The sequence below is a fragment of the Lichenostomus cassidix genome, chromosome 3 (assembly GCF_008360975.1).
Source record: "Lichenostomus cassidix isolate B80296 chromosome 3, HeHo_3.0, whole genome shotgun sequence".
Lineage (NCBI taxonomy): Eukaryota > Metazoa > Chordata > Aves > Passeriformes > Meliphagidae > Lichenostomus > Lichenostomus cassidix.
This window is the reverse complement of record NC_139483.1, coordinates 36,688,691-36,711,776: the sequence shown is the minus strand read 5'-3', so window position 1 is coordinate 36,711,776 and position 23,086 is coordinate 36,688,691. Positions and strand designations below refer to the sequence as shown.

At 34.4% G+C, this 23,086-nt stretch overlaps 1 protein-coding gene across 4 annotated transcripts in view; it reads right to left on the bottom strand.

Moving 5' to 3' along the window:
* The window catches only part of PACRG (parkin coregulated), a 204,266-nt gene that overhangs the window by 67,947 nt on the left and 113,233 nt on the right, over positions 1-23,086 (bottom strand). For 3 of the 4 annotated variants that reach the window (XM_085055321.1, XM_085055322.1, XM_085055324.1), the window contains exon 5: positions 22,518-22,667. In XM_085055321.1, the coding sequence (XP_084911447.1) occupies positions 22,518-22,667 (150 nt within the window). Of the gene's footprint in view, positions 1-19,043; positions 19,151-22,517; positions 22,668-23,086 lie in introns of those variants that run through there. The other variant, XM_085055323.1, reaches the window with a different exon arrangement.

The following is a 23,086-nucleotide window of genomic DNA, read 5'->3' as shown; positions in this document are numbered from 1 at the left end:
TTCATACAGTATCTCAGACAAGTTACTGTGACCATGTACAAGGATGTTTATCTGCCTCCTGAAATAAGTTGAGTGTAAATTTGGTTTCAAGCCTAGTGATACACAGCTCTGAATCTCAACCTGGGTTGACTAGCATGAGTAACATAGCTTTTAGCCTATTGTTTTTTAATTTACCAGCAAAAAGAAAGTAGATTTTTTGCTTATGTTCATAGTCACGTAAGTTAATCTTGCAAAGTAAAAGAAATTGTATGATGCAAGTCTTGAAATAATCTTAAAGCTGCATTCTCCTGGGCAAAAAAAAATAAAGATCAAAAAACTTTCACTTTTTATTTCTTAAAAACCACATCTGGATCTTCTTAAAAAGATGTCATTGCAATAAAAATTGGGAAGATTATTATCTCCATCTTATACATTTCAAACGATATGAAACAAATGGAACTGAGGACTAGACGTTCAACTTCAGAAATTAGAAAGAGATTGTGGCAGCTTCTCCTGAACCTATAGAAAGGGTAGAGAATCACCCAGCATACTGAAACATTCAACTTTTCTTAGATTGACAGGACTTATATCTGCATTTCCTACTTCACACTGAAACTCTGATCATTATATTATGTATTAGCCTGGGGTTTATGCATTAGTTTGTGTTTTCTCACTCTGCTCTGGTTTGCATCAGTTATTTAGATGCTTGCTTGACACAGATAGGATACAGAATGTTCAACTCTAAACAAAAAATATAAAATATTGAAACTCAAGTTCTTGCACTAAGAAATATTTGTATGTTCAATAATATAATAATATTGTTGTACTTAGTGGAAAAACACCTGAAAAAAACCTGAAAAAACATTGTCAAGAGATACTACACTTCAGATCTACTTTCTGGTTCAAAGAGAAATTCAAATCCATACTTGTCAGGTTTTGGTGGGTATTTTAACAAGTAGTTAAGGAGAATAAGTTCCCTGCTAATTTTATAATTTAGTTCCTTATTTATGAATTATTTTGTCTTTTTCTCCAAAAACTAGTTAGGAAAAAAATGTTTGCAAATGGTTTACATGTAAAAATAGCACTAACTTTCATAAAGTTCTCAGTACTTGAACTACTTTGTTCCGCGAGATTAACAGCATTTAATATGATATAAATATTTGTTCATACTGTCTTCTATGCTCTAGGCTTAATTCCATTCTCCCTGGAGTCAATTAAAGTCACTAATTTCAGTAGATATAAAATATTGATTTCTGCTTGTATTAAAAATTACAGCAATAAGTATATAATCATCTGCTTACATTATAGCACTTCAAGCAGAATTTAGAATCTGGATCAAACTCATGGGTTGGCTAGTGTTATTTATACACCTTACTTTTTAGTAAGTGTACATTTGTTCCTTACAAAGCACCTCAGGTGATTGGTGAATCATCATGAAGCCTACATAAAACTCAAAAGATTTTTGAAGTGTCTTTAATTCCAGACGAGGAAAAGATGATGATTTCACTTTTGGTATTTGCTGAGATTTGTTTGAATTTAAAACTCTGCAACTCAGGAGGTAGTCTCTCACAGTTGTTATTTCCTCACTGTTCTTATTTTTAGTTTCTTTGTGGAAGTAGATATTAAAGATAATGATGATAATGATTTTTTATAATTAATTTAAAATAACTTAATAATAATTGAATTAGTATTACTAATGCTATTCTATTTTAAAAAAATCATTATAAAGCACTTGAATTCAATAGCTAAGACTGACAACCACTATCTTTCCCTAACTAGCACAATTTCTGACTCTAGCGTACTTTGAAAAGGGGGAGTCAGTCTCAAAGAACTGCTAAAGAATTTCTAAACCTTGGATATGTAGTGTAGTTCTTAAAATACAGAAGCTGGACAGTAAAATGTAGCAGCCAGATAGACAATGGTTTCATGCACCTATTTTCCAGCACATGGGGAAAGGCTTTGGTACAGTACCAAACCAAGATTAATTCCTTAATCAAGTTCATTTTCAAATTTCATTTGGAGTAAATACAACTGCAGTCCTTAATATTTTGTCCAAGTGCAGAGCAAACTGAGTGCAGTTTAACTACTTTTTGTTGGAAATGCAGAGTTAATCATTTCATTATTGAACATGTGGTTCTCTGCAGTCTGGCAAAAAGGATCTTCTTTCTTTTCAAATGATTATTGATTCAGAGAATAGTCCAGATTACACTTTGATAACATAAATTATATCCTCTAATAGCACATGTAGACCTTCAGTCAGGAAGACCTGAAACACCAATTGTACTCATAGTCCTGTGATTCTGTTGTGATGACTAACTTGGCCACTTTAGTTAATTAAAAGGCTATACAAATTGTTCATTTATGGGCTGATCCAATTCTCATTAAAGTTAAAATCAATGGGAATCCTTCCTGGCTCTAACTGTTCTCCAGTTGCCAAGTTTGGAAGGATATTATTCTTAAATTTCAACAAATGTTAACACTGTAAGAGATAGGCGACAAAGCTATGAGAACAATGACAAAAGAAATTTAGTAACATCAGGTGCTAAAGGGTTATGAAGTCTAAGATAGCCATTTTCTCTGGTAGGTCCTCTCTGAAGTCACCCTATTCCTTCTCACTCTATTGACCCCCCACTTGCACTTCTAAAGGAAGCCCACAAAATCCACTAACATTGCAGTTACAACCAGCCACCGCAGAATTCTCTGGACTGCAGTGCCACCCAGAGCAGCACCAAGAGCAGGGGGAAAAAATAAAAAGAAAAGGCAGCAAATTAATCTATTGGTAATAGAATGAGATGTTTTAAAAAATACATTGCATACTTCACACAGAAGTAGGCTCTCAAGTTTTTTTTGTGCAGGTAATTTTCTGGTTTGTGGAATCCAGTAGGGCTCATTTAAGGTTAAAAGAACTTTGGGTAATTAGTGAAAAAGAAGAAATGGTCCAGTTATCCCAAAGAAAAACTGAGCCAATTTTCTTTGATAATCCATAACCTCAAACGTTTAAGAAAAATACCCTTTTGCAATAAAATAGTGGTAATTTCACAATTTGAAGCGTTGCCTAGTTATTGTTTCCAGCTTAGAATGGAATTCAGTAATTCAGATTTGAGCAATTCAAAATAATTGGACTAGAATGCACTTTCTGATAACCCATTCCACGAGTTGTCAGAATGCACCCTGGTAAAGCACAATAGTGCATACACTGGGAAGTCTATTGTTTTTAAATTAATAGTTGGTAAATTTATGATAATAGCATAACAAATATCATGATACTATTATAATAAATTATATTTTATTGAAGAGTAATATCATACCCATACCTTAAAGTGTGCAACTTAACAAAAATTTATAATAACATTTTTGTCCACAAGACATTTTAAAAATAGTTTTATACTACTTTTGATTTAAAAATTCTTAGATTGAGTTACACAAAAAAACAGAGGAAACATAGAAGTTCTGATCTAGAGCTATATATTTTATACAAAAATTTATATGTTAGTTACAAAACGGTGATAATTCTAACAACACACAATCTGCTTAGGTTGATTTCTATGTATAGTTACTGGTACATAGCTTTGATCAGAAAGAGATAATTTGCACATTACAGAATGGAAAAAGTTCATTCACGTACTTTTCTCAACTTTAAGACTGATGGACTTCTGGACCTGTTTGTGCAAATGAGGAGCTTTAGTTCCCACTACACTCATCCAGATGTGACTACATTCCCCATTGTTTCACTTCTGACTATTTTTCTATGTTTTTCTATCAGATTTTTTTTTTTTTTTGCTTTGGAGACATTTTAGGTATTAGAAGTAATAACAAATAAAGACAATTATTTTGTATCAATCTTAATTTATGGGACAAAAAAAGCCTCAACAACAACAGGAAAAACTCCAAAACCAGTCCAACCTTCTGGTTATAACAAGGGTTAAAGCATTCAGTCAGTTTCTACCCTGTATGTGATTCAATGTACTCTCAGTGATATAATTCTGGGTTCATGATAATAAAAAATATAATTGCTTACTTCGTTCAACAGTTATATCTCATTATATATTTCAGTTCTGAAAATAAATTATCCTGAAAGCATCTAATGAGTTATTTATTTTACAGTTAGGCATCATAAAAAGGATAAATATTTGAAAGGATTAGCTCTTCTAACATGAAAGTCAGTCAAATTTCAGTTCTATGAAGAAATCAAGAGAGAGAGCTTACTTGAATAACAGAAAGAGTGAAAGCATTACTTTAGTGTCAATGTTACAGCTACACAAACCATGAGTGTTTGGAGAATGATAAAACTTACAAATGTATGAGAACTCTTGATACAAGTTCATCCCAAATTTTCACATCACTGGATTACTTCAGAATGAATACCATTAAAAAAGCATTTTGGGGGCCTATCAGGTTATTTCCTCAATGAAACAGGCCTATATCAATAAAGACACCAAATGTGGGCCTCATATGGACTCCATAGGTATGTGATATTTCTAGCTCATGCTAAGAGAATTTCATTGCAGCACATCAAATAAAATACAGAGAAAACAACTGGAGTTGAAAAGCTACAATAAACCAAATAGAAGTTTCAGGATAGTAACAATTTATAAAATCTTTGGTCAAAACATATGAGGGCTCTCTTAGAAATTTAGACTTGCAATTTCAAATGGCTGTTGCTGAAAACTGTTGTATGAAATAATTTCGATTGGTCAAAGCACCAGGAATGTGGTTTGCCCCTGACTATGTAAGTCTGAGCAATTAATGCATTAATGGCACACTCCATTCTGGGTAGGCTGAGCCTGGCAGATAAACAGCGGGCCCACAGATGTCCATGATACCCATTAAATACCCAACCTTCACTGAAAGTAATTCCCCTAAACAATTCCACCTCTATAATTGCACCTGCAGTCCCTTCCTAACAAACTTCTATCAGAATGAACCAGGTTAAAAGAAAGATTGAAATTCTATGATGGACTTGAGGCAAGGAACAATGACACATGCAACTATATCAACTTTTAATCAGCTCGGGAAACGAACCTCATTCATCTTCTGTAGAACCATCTTGATTTGATCTCGCTGCAGCCATAAGACAAGTCTACTTCTACTGTACTTTCCCCATTTATAAATTGCATATATAAAGTTTTGCACACCCACAGAGAAGAAAAATCTTTTGCAGTTAAATACCACTGTCAGCTTCTATCCATGATGGTATTTTGTATATGAATTAGTGTATATACATGCACACAGTCAGTGTGTTATGAAAGAAATCTTTAAAATGTTTTTTCTACAAATTACCATGAACTGCACTTAAATGCAGTTTATTTTCACTCAACTGCACACAGAACTTTCTTAAATGGAGACTTAAGTGGATAGTCTTAAATTGATAGCCTTAAGTGTCTATTAATTTAAAAATAGTCACTTTTTTAAATGGAGATAAGATTTCAACCTTAAAACATTGCAAGTGGACCACCAACTCAGATCTGCATAATTAAAAACTTCCATGAAGAACATGGCAATAAATATCCTGTTGCCTGTCTCATTTAAATCTTTCCTTTGCATTCTAATCAGATAGAAACAGGATCCAATTCCCAATTTGAAAAATAAACACATTAAAGAAAATTAGTTTAGGCATCATTACAGTGTACATACACAAGTGTCTACATTTTTTTTAATGGACACTTGCTATACAACATTTAAGTACGAACTGTAATTTCTCTGTGTGGCTAATTTGACCACACATATTGCAAACTGTTTTCATTTTCCTTTATTGTCCTCTAATGAGCTCATCAAGAGTATATAATTAGTGCAGTAAACTGCATAACACAGGCTCTGCCCTAAAGCAGCCAAGCAGAATTCTCGACTAGCCCCCTCTCCCACCGGAACTTAGTACTGTTAATGGCCCATGATCAGTAGGAAGTATATCGAGGGATATGCTCTGTTTTAAACAGCTTGTGATCTCTGGCTCAAAGCAACAGTTCTGGGGCTATCACCATCTGTACTGACACACAAATGAAAGTTGTTCTATCTCTTTTTAATGAAGCTACTGAGGTCAATTAATAATGGCTTCAGATGCCCGAAAGACACGTATGACTGAGCAACTGGATTCTAGAGCAATTTCTCTTTGTGTATAAAAACTTTTAATATTTTCTGCAGAGAACAATCCTAGAATTCTCTGCTAAAATCTGAACCTAGAAGTAGATATGAGTTTACAAAGATACAATTTATAAAAGAAAGAAAATTTTGTAGACACTTAAGAAGTGCACAATCACAAATATAAATATATGTAACAGTCAGTTAGATTTCAGTCTAGGTGGCTTTGGAGGACACTGCTCTTGAGAGGCATCATTCTTCCCTTCCAATATGCAATTTATCATAACAAACCAGAACTTTGACAAATGGGCACCTTGAAGACTTAAGATTCTGTTGGTTTAGATTCACAGCATATGCTATACTGTTGTCAAAGATCCATAAGATAAAGAGAGTCTCACGTTATAACTATGTTATCATATAGAAATTTATTCTAATTTTTCTGATCTGTATCCTGCAGGAGATGGCTATATTAACACAAGGAATTACAGATGTTTGGTCTTGTCCCAGTGTTTTTGTCACATGATTTTGGACACCACCAGCCCCCAAAATATGTGGAAAACTGTTGGTAACCTAGAAATGGCACTGCATTTCTACTTCACAACTGGCATCAATATGCCCTCTTCAAAGGAGATATGGCACAGACTCCAAATAAGCAAGTTTTGCAATACTTTTACAAGCTAGAAGAAATTTCTTCCAGAAGAGTAGGGTATCATCTGTGCATACCCATTAATATAAGTGTGTGTGTGTTTATCTGTGTAAGTATATATACACAGGCATATACATACATGCAATTAATGTCCATAAAACCAGTTTTAGATATTTTCCCAGTCTCAGCCAATCACAATTAGTGGGACAGTGCTTAAACACTGGGCACATGAGTAACTGAAGAAAATGTAAGGCAGGAAGCAATAAAAGCTAATAAAGAATGTATTGAAAAACAAGACAAAAATGTCAACTCAGTTACTGGGAAATCTGACATCACCATTCCTCTCCAATTGTTTCTTATTTATCAGAGCCTGCATAGCAAAATCGTGCACTCAGAAACTTCTCTGGTAATTAGTTTATCAGAGCTCTAATCTTTTTCTGCAATTAATTATGTAAAATCTTATCACCAGTTTAATTTTAATCCCTGCTGTTCATCTTCTACAGAATAAAGTAGAGATATGTAATGTGGTGGAAACAGTTTTCCATTTAAGTAAACACCTAAAACCTAAAATCAAAGTTAAAAAAATCTGTGCACAAAAAAAATTCTTTATTCTTTACAGAAGGCTAAAGTACATTATAATTTATCTTCCAAAGTTGCTGCAGCAGATGATGAGATATCACACCACAATTAAAAGTGCTGGAGAAACGAAAATTAACAAGAACTTAAGAATAAAAAAATGTAAATAATCTTTTTAGAGTTTTGCTTACATGTACGTAGATTTTTCTGTAAATAAATAAATACATACATACATACATACATACATACCAGCATATAAATTATAAAGATAATAATAGAACAAAATCAACAAGTACTGAGGATATATGAATAAAAAACTAAGCTTATTACACAACAGTAGGGAATTGTTCGTCAAATTCTTTCCCAGATGACATTGCAAGCAGTGCTAGAATTTAAACAATGACTCAAAGAGTCATGAATTAAAAAGAAAAAAAAATACCCCAGACTTAACGCATTATTCTACTCTGTAACAAAGCTGCTATTTAAACTGAACCAGAGGCCCTTCAAATAATTTTTTGAGCAAGTAAAATTCCATAAAGTTTACAAAACAACAGTGCTTATAGAAACAGCATAATGAGCAGTAATTCTTAGAGTTTTAATGAAGTATTATAAAATGTCCCTGGTTTTACTATATTCTCATATCTAAAGCAGAAATCTATCACTTATAATGTCTCCCTCATAGAAGGAAGGAGAAAAATTCTGCACTTTACTACAACTTCAAGATATACTTGCAAGTCCTCAGGAGTCAAAAAACATAAATACTAATGAGAACAAACTGGAAGTATAGAAAACATCCAAATTAAACTAAATTTATATCCTTCCAGGTCAGTATGTGTCTAGCTGCATGTAGGTTAGATCTATGTTAGATCTAAAAAAAGAAAAAATGATGTGTCATTCTTCATTGCAATTAATCTCCCTTTTTTTCTTGAGAGTAGAGTAATTTATTAGAAAAGAAGTTTTAAAAAAATCTGAAAAGGTATGGACATAAATCAGGCTTTTACTTTTGAAATAGAGCATTCTATTATTGAAATTAGCTTTTTGTTTCCTGCACCGCAACATAACTGTTATTCCTTGTCTAACTTAGCAGTTCCTACAAAAACATTTTCCCTACAAGAATGCTGCCATTTATGTAATTTTTTAAACTAAATTCCATACTGAGTATGGTCTTGAAATAAAATTAATGCCTCTCTGAAGACATTTAACAATAAATATTGTGTGGATCAATATGGATCATTATAGATTTCCTCATAATTTATAAGCTTTAATATTTGGAGTTTGTACACTTCATACATTATGTGTGAAAGACCCTTGATTTTCACAATGTAATTTCATCACATATGTACTCACCCAGCTGCTAAACTTTGCATCTCAGTCCCCAGTGTTTGATGGATTTTTAAGAGCATTCCCAGTTTCTGTTTGTATTTGAGAATTTCCCAAACCACAATAGGAAATCACAAATTCGTGGTAGCGGTCAATTTCAAAGGAAGCCTCTTCTTGAAACAGAAGTAGTGAAGTAATCCAATGGTAAATTCTATAAAAATTTCTGAGATCAGAAAGTTACCCCGGTACAGAGCTGAAATCAGTGAAGGGCTTGCCTGTAATTTTTCATGAATTCACAAAATTTCACTTTTGTTCATATTGAAAACATATACAGTCCCACTGTGGAAGACAAACAATCATACTTTATTTATATGATGATGATATGGCAATAGCCAAATGGGATTTCTGACCAGAAAAATACAGTAGGAAAGGTACAGTTTGTTCCTGGTCTGGCCAGAGATAGATGTTACACAGAAAACAAAGGAATTAAAACAATGTGTATGCTCACAACTACTTCCAATGTGAAGATAATTTTATGTAAAAGGAAACATAATACATAATTAATATATGTCTAGTTATATAATTAGTGTTCAGATAAATGAGTTGTGCTATGGTGACTGTCCCTGCATCTGATAATGTGGGGTTTTGCATTTAAACACTTCTGCTTTGGTTAGCACCAGATTCTGCTCTCATCAAGATTTTAAACAGCCCTTCACTTTATGAAATCCCCTGGCTCCCCCTGGCAACTTGCTTCCCTGGGATTAATAACTATAAAAAGTGTTGTCTCATTGTGAACAAGGATATGAGAAGTGGACCCATTGCCTCTATAGGGCTCCTTTACATAAACAGCATATTGCTTGTCATTCTAAAAAATGCAAAAAGAGGGACCTTTCTCTTGTAATGCTGATGAACAACTGCACTGGACAAAACATGGTAAACATTAATTAGAGAAGAGAAAATGTGTGCAGAATCCTGCCCTTGAATAACATATTTTGCATGTCTGATGGCACCCATGCAAGCAGAACAAATATATTTCTTCTGCAGTTATGAGAAGTATTTTTGTTAGATCAAAAGTAAAAGAACAAAAAATATACAAAGACAAAAAGTAGTGTTAACTGTTCTTAAAAATTAAATATTACAAAAAAGGCTTGATATATTTTTATTGCATTATCCATATTCTCAACCGAAATACAGTTGTCTTTACATGTAAAAAAACCCCTCAAATATTTTAACATGCAACTTTTCTATCATATTTTTAATCTGAATTTCTGTGTCTAATTAATGCAAACCCACAAACAGAACACATCAATGAAGAATCTGCATATATTCCAGCCATTTAACAAACATTTTTTAATTACCACAGGGTATGCAGACAGTTTAAATGCAGGCTGATATTTGACGACCATTGCTTGTTTAACAACTCAGATTGACAAGGTGTCTTGATTTCTTTTACCAATATGTTGCACTGTGGGATTTGCAAATTCACAGCAAAACAACATGGATAGCATTCCTGGAGAACCCCTGTAAGTGCCAGGAACCTCCACCAATATAAAAGCGGCAGAAATAAGAGTGTAACCTGTGCTAATTTTTGCCTAGATTTCCACTCTACCCAACCATACCTAGCATATCTGGTGTTGGTAGATGGTGGCTGCAGAATTGTTTCATTTTTAGGAAAGGAACAAAGAAAGGGTGTGTTATGTTGGATACTAAATTCACAGAAAAGGTACTGAATTATTTACACACTAAAACATTAATACTTGCAAGGCACGAAGCCATCACAGATTCACTTCCTAATCATGAAAACAAATTAAAACTGTCCTGGAAATAACTGAAGTAACTTTTTATTTACTTAAGAAATAAATTTTTTGAAAGTGTTTATCTTCCTGTGGCCAATTGGCAAAAGCATGCTGCACAGCACTTGGCACTGTCTTTTGAGCCACAAGTGACTTCCATCTGACCCTCGGAAAACTATTATTTTGGTTTCAGTTCAAAGTGTCTGAAACAAAAGCTGGGTCTAGTGCAGCTCAGCAGAATGGCATTTACACAGCATAGCATCGAAAGTAGGAGTGGAACAAGGATGCGGTTGATGGTACCAAGCACTCTGTAGTGCTATTCAAAAACTGCAGGGGAAGAAAGTACCTAAGTCAGCAAAGTTTTGTCCACACTATCTGCTGAAGGAATAATCCTGTATATGGAAAAGAGAGATTTGAGCATGTATATTAGCAATTGGGACTGCATTTTTACTTTATTGGTTTAGATCGTATTGGTTTAGATAGTTTTGAAGTATAATTCAAAAATAACTTTGGTATCTCTAAGAAGTTATACAAAGAACAATATAGAGGCAGACTACAGCTGATAACTATGCTGTATGATTCTGAAAAATGGGGAAAAAAATCTCATTGGATTCAGTGATTTCAACTTTTTTATCTTGAGACTTTGACACTCAGGCAATTTCACAATCCTCAATTTGGAGTAAGCTCTCCAGAGCTTAGTATCTGCATAATGATTGCAAATTGAGTCCTTACTCAATATTATTCATATGAAGTGTATGACCAAGAGATGTCCTAAAGATCTGGAACACAGCTGAAATTATATGTCAGAGACCCAGAAAAGAGGACAGGGAGGTTCTGAAACTATTAGTTGCATCAGAGGACAGAACACAAAACAAATAGTAATTTTTATTTTTTATGTGTCATGGATTAAGAATATAATGTAAATGTAAAGGTTTTTTTTTTCATTTTATTATTTTCCTAAAGGAAAAGCCTTTGGAAAAAAGAAAAAGGCTTGGAATACTCTTCTTGCATGATCATAATCTCTACTATTTATATTTAAATCTGCAATACACCTATACTATATATCCCATTCAAGTTAAGTAATATTTTGAAATCTAGTTATCAAGGCACAGGCTTTTTCAAGGCCACACATAACATTCTTATTCTCCAGTAGGCCTCCACAAACAAGTCTCTGCTTCTACTTTGAATTTAATGGGTTTTCCTGGGATTACATACAAGAAATAATGACACTTCACTACATACAGTTTCACCCAGAGTAGCAAGAACACATTCTGTAAGTTTGATAAGAATATGTAGAAGAAGAGGTCCTCTGTTTTGTTTTCAAGAATATAGGAAATAATCTTTGCATCCCTTCAACAGAATCTTAAATTGCTAAACCCATAGGAATAATGTAACAGAATCTTCACTATAGATCTGCCTTCATTTAAAAAAAATAAAAAATTTACACACACACACACATACACACATCACATTTTCTGGTGTCATCCCTACACATGCATTATTCCAGTTTGTAGGCTCTTGATCTCCCCTTTCACACACAAATACGTGTATGCCAATCACTTCTGATCATTTAAGTTTGCTGGATCTCTTTATGATGTGGGCCTATGACAGTAGTCTCCCTATAACAGGTATTTGTTTACACCAAAGAAACAAAAAAAGTATCCCAAGGCAATAAAATAATTCACTTTCATATGTGATTTCATCAAATTGTTTGCATTACTAGTAGGTGGTTAAACAAGGTATGTGTGAGCTCATTTAACAGAAAAAGAATTCAAACAATTTAGGATCTTTCAAGAAGGGATTCTGAGGGCTAACAAGAATGTCTCCTGTGCCACAGGGAAACTGCCTTTCATAATTCCTGTGATCACTATTTGTGCTGCTTCTCAAATAACATACCACATAATGTTTTTCTTACAGAGACTGCAACTCATATTGTCCATATGCCTTACAATTATTTTTCTAAGTTGCAATCATGAACATCTATGAGGATTTGCCTGTTATGACCACTCCACTGTTTAGCCTTGCTTTGCAACTGGCATTTTTGTGATGATAGATGAATCTACTTGGACAGTCTGCTTCTCTCTGAAATCTAACTCATGGACAGTGTACTTCCCAAAGTGAATTTTGCTCCCATAAAGGCTAACCTCTCCAAGCTCTCCCTGCAACCAGTGGAGACAGGTTGCTCCAAAGATGAATCTTAATTTTTTTGTAGGAAATAACTAAAAGGAATGAAAATGTATGCATATATAAAATTAAGATCCTTAGTTATTTCCTAAAATTTGTGTTCTTTTTCTTATACTCTGCTAGATATAGAAATATTCCAAATTTTTATGTCTAATTAGAATTTCTGCTCACTAAAAATATACCAATGAATAAATTGATCATCATTGTTTTTACTATATATTTTAATATACTCATAAGAGAAATATAAGGGATCACGTATACTACAAAATTACACTTAAATTTGATTTCAAATCACAAATCCTAGCTCAGTGCAATGCCATGCCATTGCTATGTAGCTGAACTATTGTAGTGAAGCCTGATGATTTTGTGTCTGGCTCATAATTCTAAGACCAATTAAAAGGTAAGAGTAGAGCTTCAGAATCCTAGTCAGGGACCTTGGATTACGAACTCATCACTAATAGAACCATACAAATACATCAGAAATGCATCTGCTTCTATCTTTGAGAATTGAACTTTAAGTAAATACTAAGAAACAACACATCAATATACAGGGATTGGGAGTAAAAAAGAAGGTATACAATTACTGCTGACATTATGGAAAACCACTTCAGAATATCAATGTCTTAACCAATAGCCAGCATTATGTAAGTAGAAAAGCACTTTGCAGTGGCAAAAGAGGTACAGCACCATTTGACAACCCCTGCTTTGTATATTGGCCAAAGTCCTTCCCCATTTAATTCATCCCTAAATGGGTTTCTGATAATTGGACTGGAGAATCAAAGGCAGACAGTAGCCACAGGTAACCCCATCACTGTCATGTGTCAACTGACCTTGAGGGTAGCCTGACAACTACTAAATCTGAAAAATTATTAACATCCTTAATTATATATTGATTTGATTTCTTCTTATGTACTGTGACACATTCTTTTTGTTATAAACTGTATCATAATACATAAAACAATGTGAGAAGAGAGAGAGTTGAATGATAGCTTTGTCATTTCTTACCTTTTGCTGAATGCTTGATTAAGTTTTCAAAGCAAAAATAACACGGAACCTAACATGGTGTTCAAGTGGAAAGTCCTAACATAAAGCCAGGTGTTTTGGGGGTTGTTTGTTTTTGGGTTTTGTTTGGATTGGTTTGGTTTGGTTGGTAGGTTGGCTTTGATTTTTTTCCCCCAAAAAATATAATTCCTAGCTGTAACTTCTAATTTTTGAATTAGATTACATTAGTAAGCAAATGCTCTCATCATAAATGTCTAAGGTACTTCACCGAGTTCTCAAATAAGAAAAGTCAGGAGGGTACCTCTCAGCTAGTATACTGCTGTCAAAGAAACAAAGATTTCTGTGTGCTAATTGCATCAGTATTGGGACAGCCAGATGATGTTACAACAAGAACACGTATTTTTGCTGGAGTGTCTAAAAACAAAGATGATGGATGTGCAATATAAAAAAATAAATCAATAGTCCAAAGCTATGGGCCTCACAAAATCAATTTTGTTGCCTAGAGTGTTCTTCAAAAACTATGAAAAAAGCAACATCTTGAAATGAGATGAAATGATATAACAGAATAATAACCGAAAGACCTGAAGCACTTTAATCACCTGAGTATTTTGGTGGTTTAATCACACTGCAATATTTATGTTCCCACTGGTATCATTCCATTATATGGGGCTTTAATCTGTTTTCCTTGAGGGCAAGAGAGAGATGCCGCAAGAAAAATTGTCATCCATACAAGGAGTTCCCTCTCTCCCAAGCTTCTCTCTCCCCATTACCTGTTGGGTTTGGGGTTTATTTTTATTAATATAAGAATAGAAAGCCAGGTGCAGAGCAAATTTATTCAGTTTTGGAAACCTCACACTGACTTTCACAGAAATATCTTTCTCAGAACAGAAATCCTAATTGAGCACACAGATGAAAACATCTGCAATAAACAAAAATAATCAACTTAAAATTATTACATGAACTCAGATTTCAGATGCATATTTAAAATAAAAAAATACTCCACCTGAATAAATGTGACAAGCTGAAATCACGTGTCCTCAAACTCAAGGCAAATTTGTTAGCAAACATATCTAAAAAATAAGAATTAAGCAGAAAACAAATATTTTCTCAGAATTATTTAGTGTGTACTCTGAAAGTAGTTCTAAGTGAAGTTGGCAGTGCAAGTCCAACTGAAGAAATCACTTCTCAGTCCCAACAATCAATTGGAAACCAACTGTGTGAAAAACAGAAGTTAATTATCCAGGAGAAAGTAATAACTCCTAGCAGGAGGGGCAGTAGTCAAATTTTAAACAATCTACATTGAAAGGAGCAGATCCAAAGAAAGTCTTAATACCTAGAGAACAAATGAAGGTGTCTCAACTCTTTGCAAACTGAATCAGGAACGTGAGAAGAGTGGCAAAAAAAGTCCGTAGGGAGCTGCTTATTAATCAGAATTACAGAATGGAAGGGGAAGTTCTGATCTACCCAGTGCAGCTAGGGAACTGTGAACCTGGGGATATGTAATTTCACCAAACTGGGACATGTGCTGAACTAGCTGATTCTGTGGGTAGTGTTTTCTAGATAAATCTGGGCCAGCCTGTGCCAGCCCTTATGGTGTGGTTTGGTTAGGTCCAGCGAAGAGTTCAGAACTCCTACCCAAAGAAGAAATTATAGATGAAGTAGCTACACAAGTTAAACAGCAGTTGAGAACTGTGGGTTCTAGCTCCAGCTTGCACAATTGTACAAGCATTTTATTTTTTAAAAAATAGCATAGAACTATAGAATTGTTTTGGCTGGAAAAGACCTCTAAGATTATCACGTCAAACCATTAACCTAACCCTGCCAAGTTCATCACTAAATCATACCCCAAAGTGCCACATCTACAAGTCTTTTAAATAGCTTCAGGGTTGGTGACCCCCTCACTGACATGGACAGTCTGTTCCAATGTTTGACAACTCTTTCCATGATGAAATTTTTCCTAATATACAATCTAAACCTTCCCTGACACAACTTGAAGATATTTCCTCTTGCCCTATTGCTTGTTACTTGGGAGAAGTGACCAGCCCCCACCTTGCTACAGCTTCCTTTCAGGCAGTTGAAGAGAGCAGATGAGGTCCCTTCCAAGCCTTCTTTTCTAGAGACTTGTGGTCCAGACTCCTTCCCAGTTCCGTTGCCCTTCTCTGGACACACTCCAGCATACCAATGTCCTTCTTACAATGAGAGGCCCAAACCTGGACCACAGGGCTGGAAGTGTGGCCTCTCCAGTGCTGAGTACAGAGGGACGATCACTGCCCTGCCATTGGCCACACTATACCTGAAAAAAGCCAGGATGCCACTGGCCTTCTTGGCCAACCCGATGCCAAACAAGTCAGAAATAAAGCTGCAAGCAAAATAAATTAAAATTACTATGCTTGCTGTGTTTTGATGTTAGTACTGCAGCTATGATTTAGACTTACTCAAAGGATGCTTCTGCTATGGACTTCTCAGGTAACTTAAATACTTCCTTGTCTCATTTGGAGGTCAGATACACAGCTGCTGTTTTCGAGACAAGTATAAGCATCCAGAATAAGCAGACTTACAGATACTACTAGAATTCTGCAGAATTCTAGTCCTGAATGTCCAAATCTTCCTCAAACATGATATTTCCAAAGGTAATTTTTTCCCAAAGGAACACAAATTGAACAAAAGTATTAAAGCAAAGCATGATGTGAACTCTTAGCACTATGAAAATGATGATTAACTGGCATATATACCCACAATCCCAGTACTTAGTGAAAGCTCTGATTAATTGCCAAACAAAATGTTGATTAAGGCCTACAAGCCCTTCCAGGTTATATCCATTTTGCAGATGTTGCTACTGAAGCACAGTAAGTATTTAATGTTTCCACTGTTTTACTTGTCCATGAATTTTCTGTGAATTCAGAAATCCTAACTAACACATACTCTGTTTCTCATTCAAAAGACATCGCTCATTTCCTTGAGTCATAATACACAAAAAATTAGAAACTGAAAAGGAAAAAAGAAAATATTGGATTTAATGCATCACCCTCTGACATGGGAAGCTTTTCATTTTTCTTTTATCAAAAATTCAAGATGCTGAATTAATTAGACTATTAACACATTAAAAGTAAGTGCTAAGTGAGAATAGCTTCAATTTAATCACAGCTGAATCAGTTTTATTTTGCACAGACTGGTGCTGTATTTTCAGCTAAGAAATTAGATAGTAATTAGAAATTACCCAGCAATTATGATCTAAGTGCGATGATTCTCTCAATGTGTTAGAAAGTACCTGACAGAATTTTGACTGTAAATTAAAAGTTTACTATATAATCAGCTGAAAATCACATGCTTTGTGTGGAAGATGCTAAAGCAACAAATGTTCAAATACAGGTGGATCTTGGTAACTTCTAATTTCTATGCTTCAGAGTTCCAATGAGTTTTTGTAGCTCCACATGCAAGAGTGGTCATTGAAATAAAATGAAATTGATCAGTGCAAAAAAGAAAGGTGAGACAGCAGCTGATAGTGGTTGAGGATCACTTTCCTGCTTACTCAATTACAGTATAAAGCATTATTTTGTGAGACTTTCAAGATGAGATGTTTGACAAAACAAAAAGACATTTTTGAAAAATACCATTAAAACATCATCAGTGGATCTCACAGACAAGAAATGTTTTGATGTTCTTAAAAACATTGAAGACTATTTGTTAAATAAATATCCTTAGAACTATAATTCATAGAAAGCCTGTTGAAATAATATCATTAATCACAGTTGGGAATAACAAAAATATATTTGCCTTCTCACTAGTATGGTAATAACATTTTTTGGAGCAAAATCAATCTGTCTTTATCTGCTTAAAAAGGTGATTTACGAGCAGATTCCATTTTGGGAAAACCACAATATTTTTCATTATATGTTGATGAATAGAACATTCTGAATCCTCTTGTACTGAAGGTATATATTTAAAACACCCCAGAAAATGTATCAAAACTAATTTTTTCACTCAGATTTGTGCTGTCATGGGGGTCTTATTCTTTCAACGTGCATATCCTTAAAGCCACATCAAAATCTTTGTTTTAAATTTCAGAAAATATAACTGATGGAATCCAAAGCAAGCTTAGAAATAATGAAAATCTTGCAAAATATGCATAGGAATAGAACAAATAAGTGTCATAATGAAGCATAAGAACAATTTGAAAACTGGATGTAGAATACAGTTTATGTTACTAGTATATTAACATGGCTTATTTTATCAAAAATCTTATGGCATTAGATGGCTTTTATGCAAATTTCAACCATGAATCAACTAATTCTCTGTGAATCTCCATTTTTCAGTTTAAAGGGATAAAAAAAAAAAAGAAAAGCTAAAGCTAATAGCACCAGAATTCTGAGAAACGTTGTCTGAGAATAATCTGAAATCTCTGAAATATCAAAGTTCATAGGAGAAGAGAACCTCAAATACATTACTTCATAAACACTGATGTTCAAGACATCCATGGGGTTTTTTGGGGTTTTTTGTTTGTTTGGGATTTTTTTGTTTGTTTGTTTTAATCTGAAACATGATTTCTGAACACAGAGTTGTCAAAATTCAAAATATTTTAGAACAGGACTGATTTTTGAAAGGACTTTTGTATTTCCCAGTGGAAGAAGCAAACAGTTGAAATATTCTGGGCAAGCGATTTTTCTTTAGAGCTTACTCAATCACATTAAAGGATAATTGCTGCTTCTTACTAATAACCATGAACCACCACTGCATCTGGAATACACAGGAAGTTCTGAAAATACTCAAACTCCAACATGGGGAATACTTGTACCTCTAGGCATAGTCTTTTGCGTTTGCCATTTAACACTTAAGTCCTGTGTCTTCCTTTAGAGTCTATGTAGTATTATTGCACTTTGTAAAATAGAGTTCTCCAAAGTGTGTGAAGTACCTTTCAGACAAGAGAATGTTTTTTCCCAAGTGAAGTTCCGGTGCTGTAAAGCATGAAGTATAATTCTGCTTTGTGGCTTCACACTTGGTTGAATGGTACATCAGGTATTCTCAGTCATACCTCTAAAATTTTATTTTCCAGGACTGGCTACATAGGTAGAGACTGTCCAGAGTTTATGTTAGCTTTAAGTTATTGATAGTGTCAAGGCATTTTTATTGAAGCCAAAAGAAACTTAGGCTTCAGTCTGCCCTACTTCCACTGTTTGCGTCACAGTGACTGAAACAAGTCACAGGTGAAAATACCATGCTAGAGAGGTACATTCCACAGTGCAGTGCCACCTCACACTTCTCTCTTTGAGGCATGTAAATCCTAATAATATTTTATTTTCATCTAACTTTACTTTATCTGCAAAACAATTCTTCATCGCTACCAAAAAATATAAATTGGTAACATGAAAATAACTAGTACACTAAGTAAATGAATTTTTTATTTACTAGTCAGGTAAATCAGACAGAAGAATTTTGCTGTTCCTAACAGTCTAATCCTTTTAGTGAATAGGTTTTTGTTTCAGGCATCATTCTGGCATAAATGCACCTTAATAGCATTTTCCAGGCTCTGAAGACTCCTTTTTTTTTTCCTTTTTTTTCTTCTTTTCTCTTCTGTCTGCTTTCATAAAAGAACAAATATATCGTATTTGTTTTTAAATTGTATTTACCCCAGATAATTCACAAATTTATAAAAGACAGCTTTGAAAATAAGATACTCAAAAGGAAAAGGTTTTGTGGTGCAAAAGAAGAGTATTTCCATTGGAGTCTATACAGAATTTTCTTTCTCTCTTCACAAGATTTAAATGATTTTTATAAAAGTACATTTACCTTACACATTTAAACTACAGTGGCATTACAGAGTTTATAATAAGACTTAGTAAGCACTATCATGACATTTTTAGTTTCTCATCTTATATAGTAGCAAATTTGTATAATAGTCCCTGTGTTGGGAAGCTTTCTTAGAGACTGTTTATCTCCTCCCAGTCTCCATAAAATAGACAAACAGCTCCTGTATCTCAGCAGTATTCCTCTTCCTCAGTCACTGGAATAGACTCATGTTCCCTTCTCTTGCTTTCCTGCCAGCCCTATGGCTCTGGCGCCCAGTTTCAACAGAAAGCTTCAACCCTGTTTGGTGGTAGCATCACCAACACAACTGTGCTCTTTTATGTCTTAATGCTCTGCCACACAGCTCTCAGGAACCCCAGGCTAAAGAAACATCTACTGAAAGTCAGGGCCTAAGTTCCAGAGAGAGCACAAATTCAGACACACCAAATATGCTTTGTGAACCAAAAAGCCCCTTGATCACTAATGAGACTCTGCAGAAGTTCATTGAACTCTCTCCTCTGGCTTTCACACAGACTGTCTCAGGAGGCTTGGGTCCTCCCCCTGATGTTTATAAGTTAGATTACAATAATTTATTTTAACCTGTATCTTATGACTCAGATGGAGGAATGTGTTTTATATGTTTTCAATGATTAAAACTTCTAATTTATTTTTCATAAATACTTTCCCTTTTTATAATTTACGAAAAATACCAATAGCAATGACACATGCATTTTATTAAACAAGTAATAGACTTTTTTATGACATCTCTGAGCCTCCACTGAACTCATGGAAATCTTTTGTATCTAAAGAATTTCAGGTCAGAAGTTCCAGAGCTTCACATCATACAGTGCATAAAGAATCATTTTGGTTTGTTCTAAATGGGTCACCAGGTAACTTGAACTTAAGGTAAATTGACCTTAATTTCTTAATAACACTTTTTCTTTTTTAATATTCTCTTGACTATAAGTTTGTTTACTGAGAGTGGTATTTATAGATGCTGAATTTGGGAAAGAGTTCCTTTCATCAGATACATACTGATCTAGTGAGGTGAAAATGACTAAAACACAGCTTGTTCCAGTTAACTTAACTCTGGACAAACTTCCACATTGTCTGACTTAACAGACTGCAAATCATATGAGTCCTAGAAGATGCATCACATTTCTTACTTTCACAAGCTATAGAGAAAAGAAGGAAGAAGAATTTATACTTCACTTACCCCATCTTTCACCTGTATCAATAAACAGTGGAGAAGATAGGCCAGATCAGCCTCTGCAATTTCCTTATTCCTGCCTCTTAGCTTATGTGAGATAGAAAGAGAAGGAAAGGACCCTGTATTTTCTGTCAACCACCACTAAAAGAGGAATGAAACACAATCTTTTTGTGGACAGAGGAGACAGAGGTATTCCCTATCACCCACGTATAAGTACTAAATAAGTTAAACGGTTTCATATGGTAGGCCTTGCAAATAACATCTATTTTATTCCTGGTAATACTAAAATTTCGACATTTTAATTACTAAAAAAGTAATGACTTAATAAAACCAGTTAATTTTGGACTATTCTTTTATTTTTGGGGCTTTAGTTCTTAAATGTCAAATATAATTTAGTGTAGTCTTATATAGGTGCAAATTAACAGCACACAGATCTCATGGAAATATGTTGAAAACGTGTTTTACTTTGCTCACAAAACAATCAAAACTGAAGATATATTTAGACTGTGTTTAATGCCTTGCTAAGCTATGTACTTGACTACGCGTGAGCTTTCCCTATTATTCATCTGAAATCACTGTAGAAAAGCTCAGTCAAGAGAATTTATGGGCTACTTCAGGCTGAAATTTGGAAAAAAGCATGTGTGGTATATTCATTCATCAATGAGAGCTCTTTTTATAGTCTTGTTTTGTGTCAGATACTGAAATTAGATCTGTTAGGGGGCAATCTTTGAATCCATAAGGAGCCCTACTAAAATTGTTTACGTTTAGCCGAAAGATTTCACATATAACCTTTCATCCCACAACTTCTGGAAAGCCACAGTTGTCATCAGAAATAAGCAGCACTTCTGGAAATCCATATTACTGCACATTTCTCACTAAGTAAAATGAAGTCAGAGATGCACATGTATTTAAAGGGCTCTAAAATGTAAATTTCATTTGTGCTTTCAAATCAGTCTCTGAACAGGCATTTTTCAATCTGTTTTGAATCTTATACTCGTATATAAGGTATTATATTCTGTAGTAATACAAATAGAAAATATAATAGGGAGGAGTCCTGCAGAGAACTATAAAAATGCCATGAATTTCATGGAAACCCTCTCTTGAAAGCTTATAAGGAATTAATTTCTTTTCATCTATATGGCCGCAAGTCAATAGTAGAAATTTTAAAGTCAGTAACTTTGTAGATAATTGAAAATAAGTACAGATAGATTTACTGCAGAAAAATACTTTAAAGATTAGTTTGGCAAAAGCCAAATACATCATGTTGATTTCAGCTGGTGACTGTGGTGTAAATGTATTCACAGTATACAGAACTCAGAGGACCAGTTATTAAAGACTGAAGCTGGCGGGACCTGCACTACAAAGAAAACACATACTTAACTCTAGATATAAATTAGTTCTAAATTTCTCTACAACAAAACCTGCTAAGTGTGCAGCAATAACTTCAAACTTCACTGTTTCTAACTTGAAATTCTTCTACAAGAAGGAGCTCTCTTGACCCTCAAATTAATTAGTTTGATCTCTACTTTTATTTTTAATCTTTCCAAAACCTTCTGGTAGCAGCAAATTGCTTGTGGAGAGCACAGAATGGAATAAAACAGCTGGACTAAACTAACGTGTTTGAGGGAGGAAAAAACCTTTGCAATTTATTAATGTATTCAAAAGACTGTTACAAAACTTTACAATTTAATTATTGGAAGATTATAGAACTGCTTCAGTGCTTCTGTACTGTGTTAAATAAACTGTACGTGCAAGGAGTTATAAATGAAATTGTTAATTTCAGTGCATCCTTAGGGAATAGTAAGAGGGGGAGTTTACATTATTTAGAGCTCCAAATGGATTTGAGTTTATATACAGTAATAAATCTTAACTACATTGTTAATTAACCCTGCCTCAAGCCCCTTTTTGCCTTAGGAGTTGGAAAGACACAGTGTCTGTTAGGATAACTCACCATTCATATTCTTAAAGATGCTTAGGACTGGGAGAATTTGCCGATAATAGGGCACCAAGGCCTCCCCCACCATTTCAGCTGACACCACCAGGTGCTGGAGGATTTTCAGTGTGGTGCAGAGGATCTGTCGGTTACGAAGGTTCAGTGCATCTGTGATGCAAAAAGAACAACAGGCAGAAAGCAGAATTAATTTCTAAAATGTACAGGGAGGGGGAGGAGTCCTCTAATGGACAAATTTAATTAAACTATACTCTGTCAGGAATTGTAAGTGGGCCTTTATTAGCCCAGCTTTGAAAGATCCCAAAGATGGATTGCAGTCCTGATGTTATAAAACACTGCCTTGTCTGATTGTTATTTGTTCCCACAATTTGTGCTGACTCTTCAGTAACCCAAAGAATGCAGCTCATTATTCCCTCATGCTGCCTGTATAATACTGGCGTGGTCCAAACAAATGAAAAATAAATGTTCAGTAAGTACCATTTGGGGCCAGTGGAACTGTACAACTGCAGGACAACCTGCAAAGGTTGACAACAGATACATTCTAGTGCAACAATCAGTGCTTGTATGTT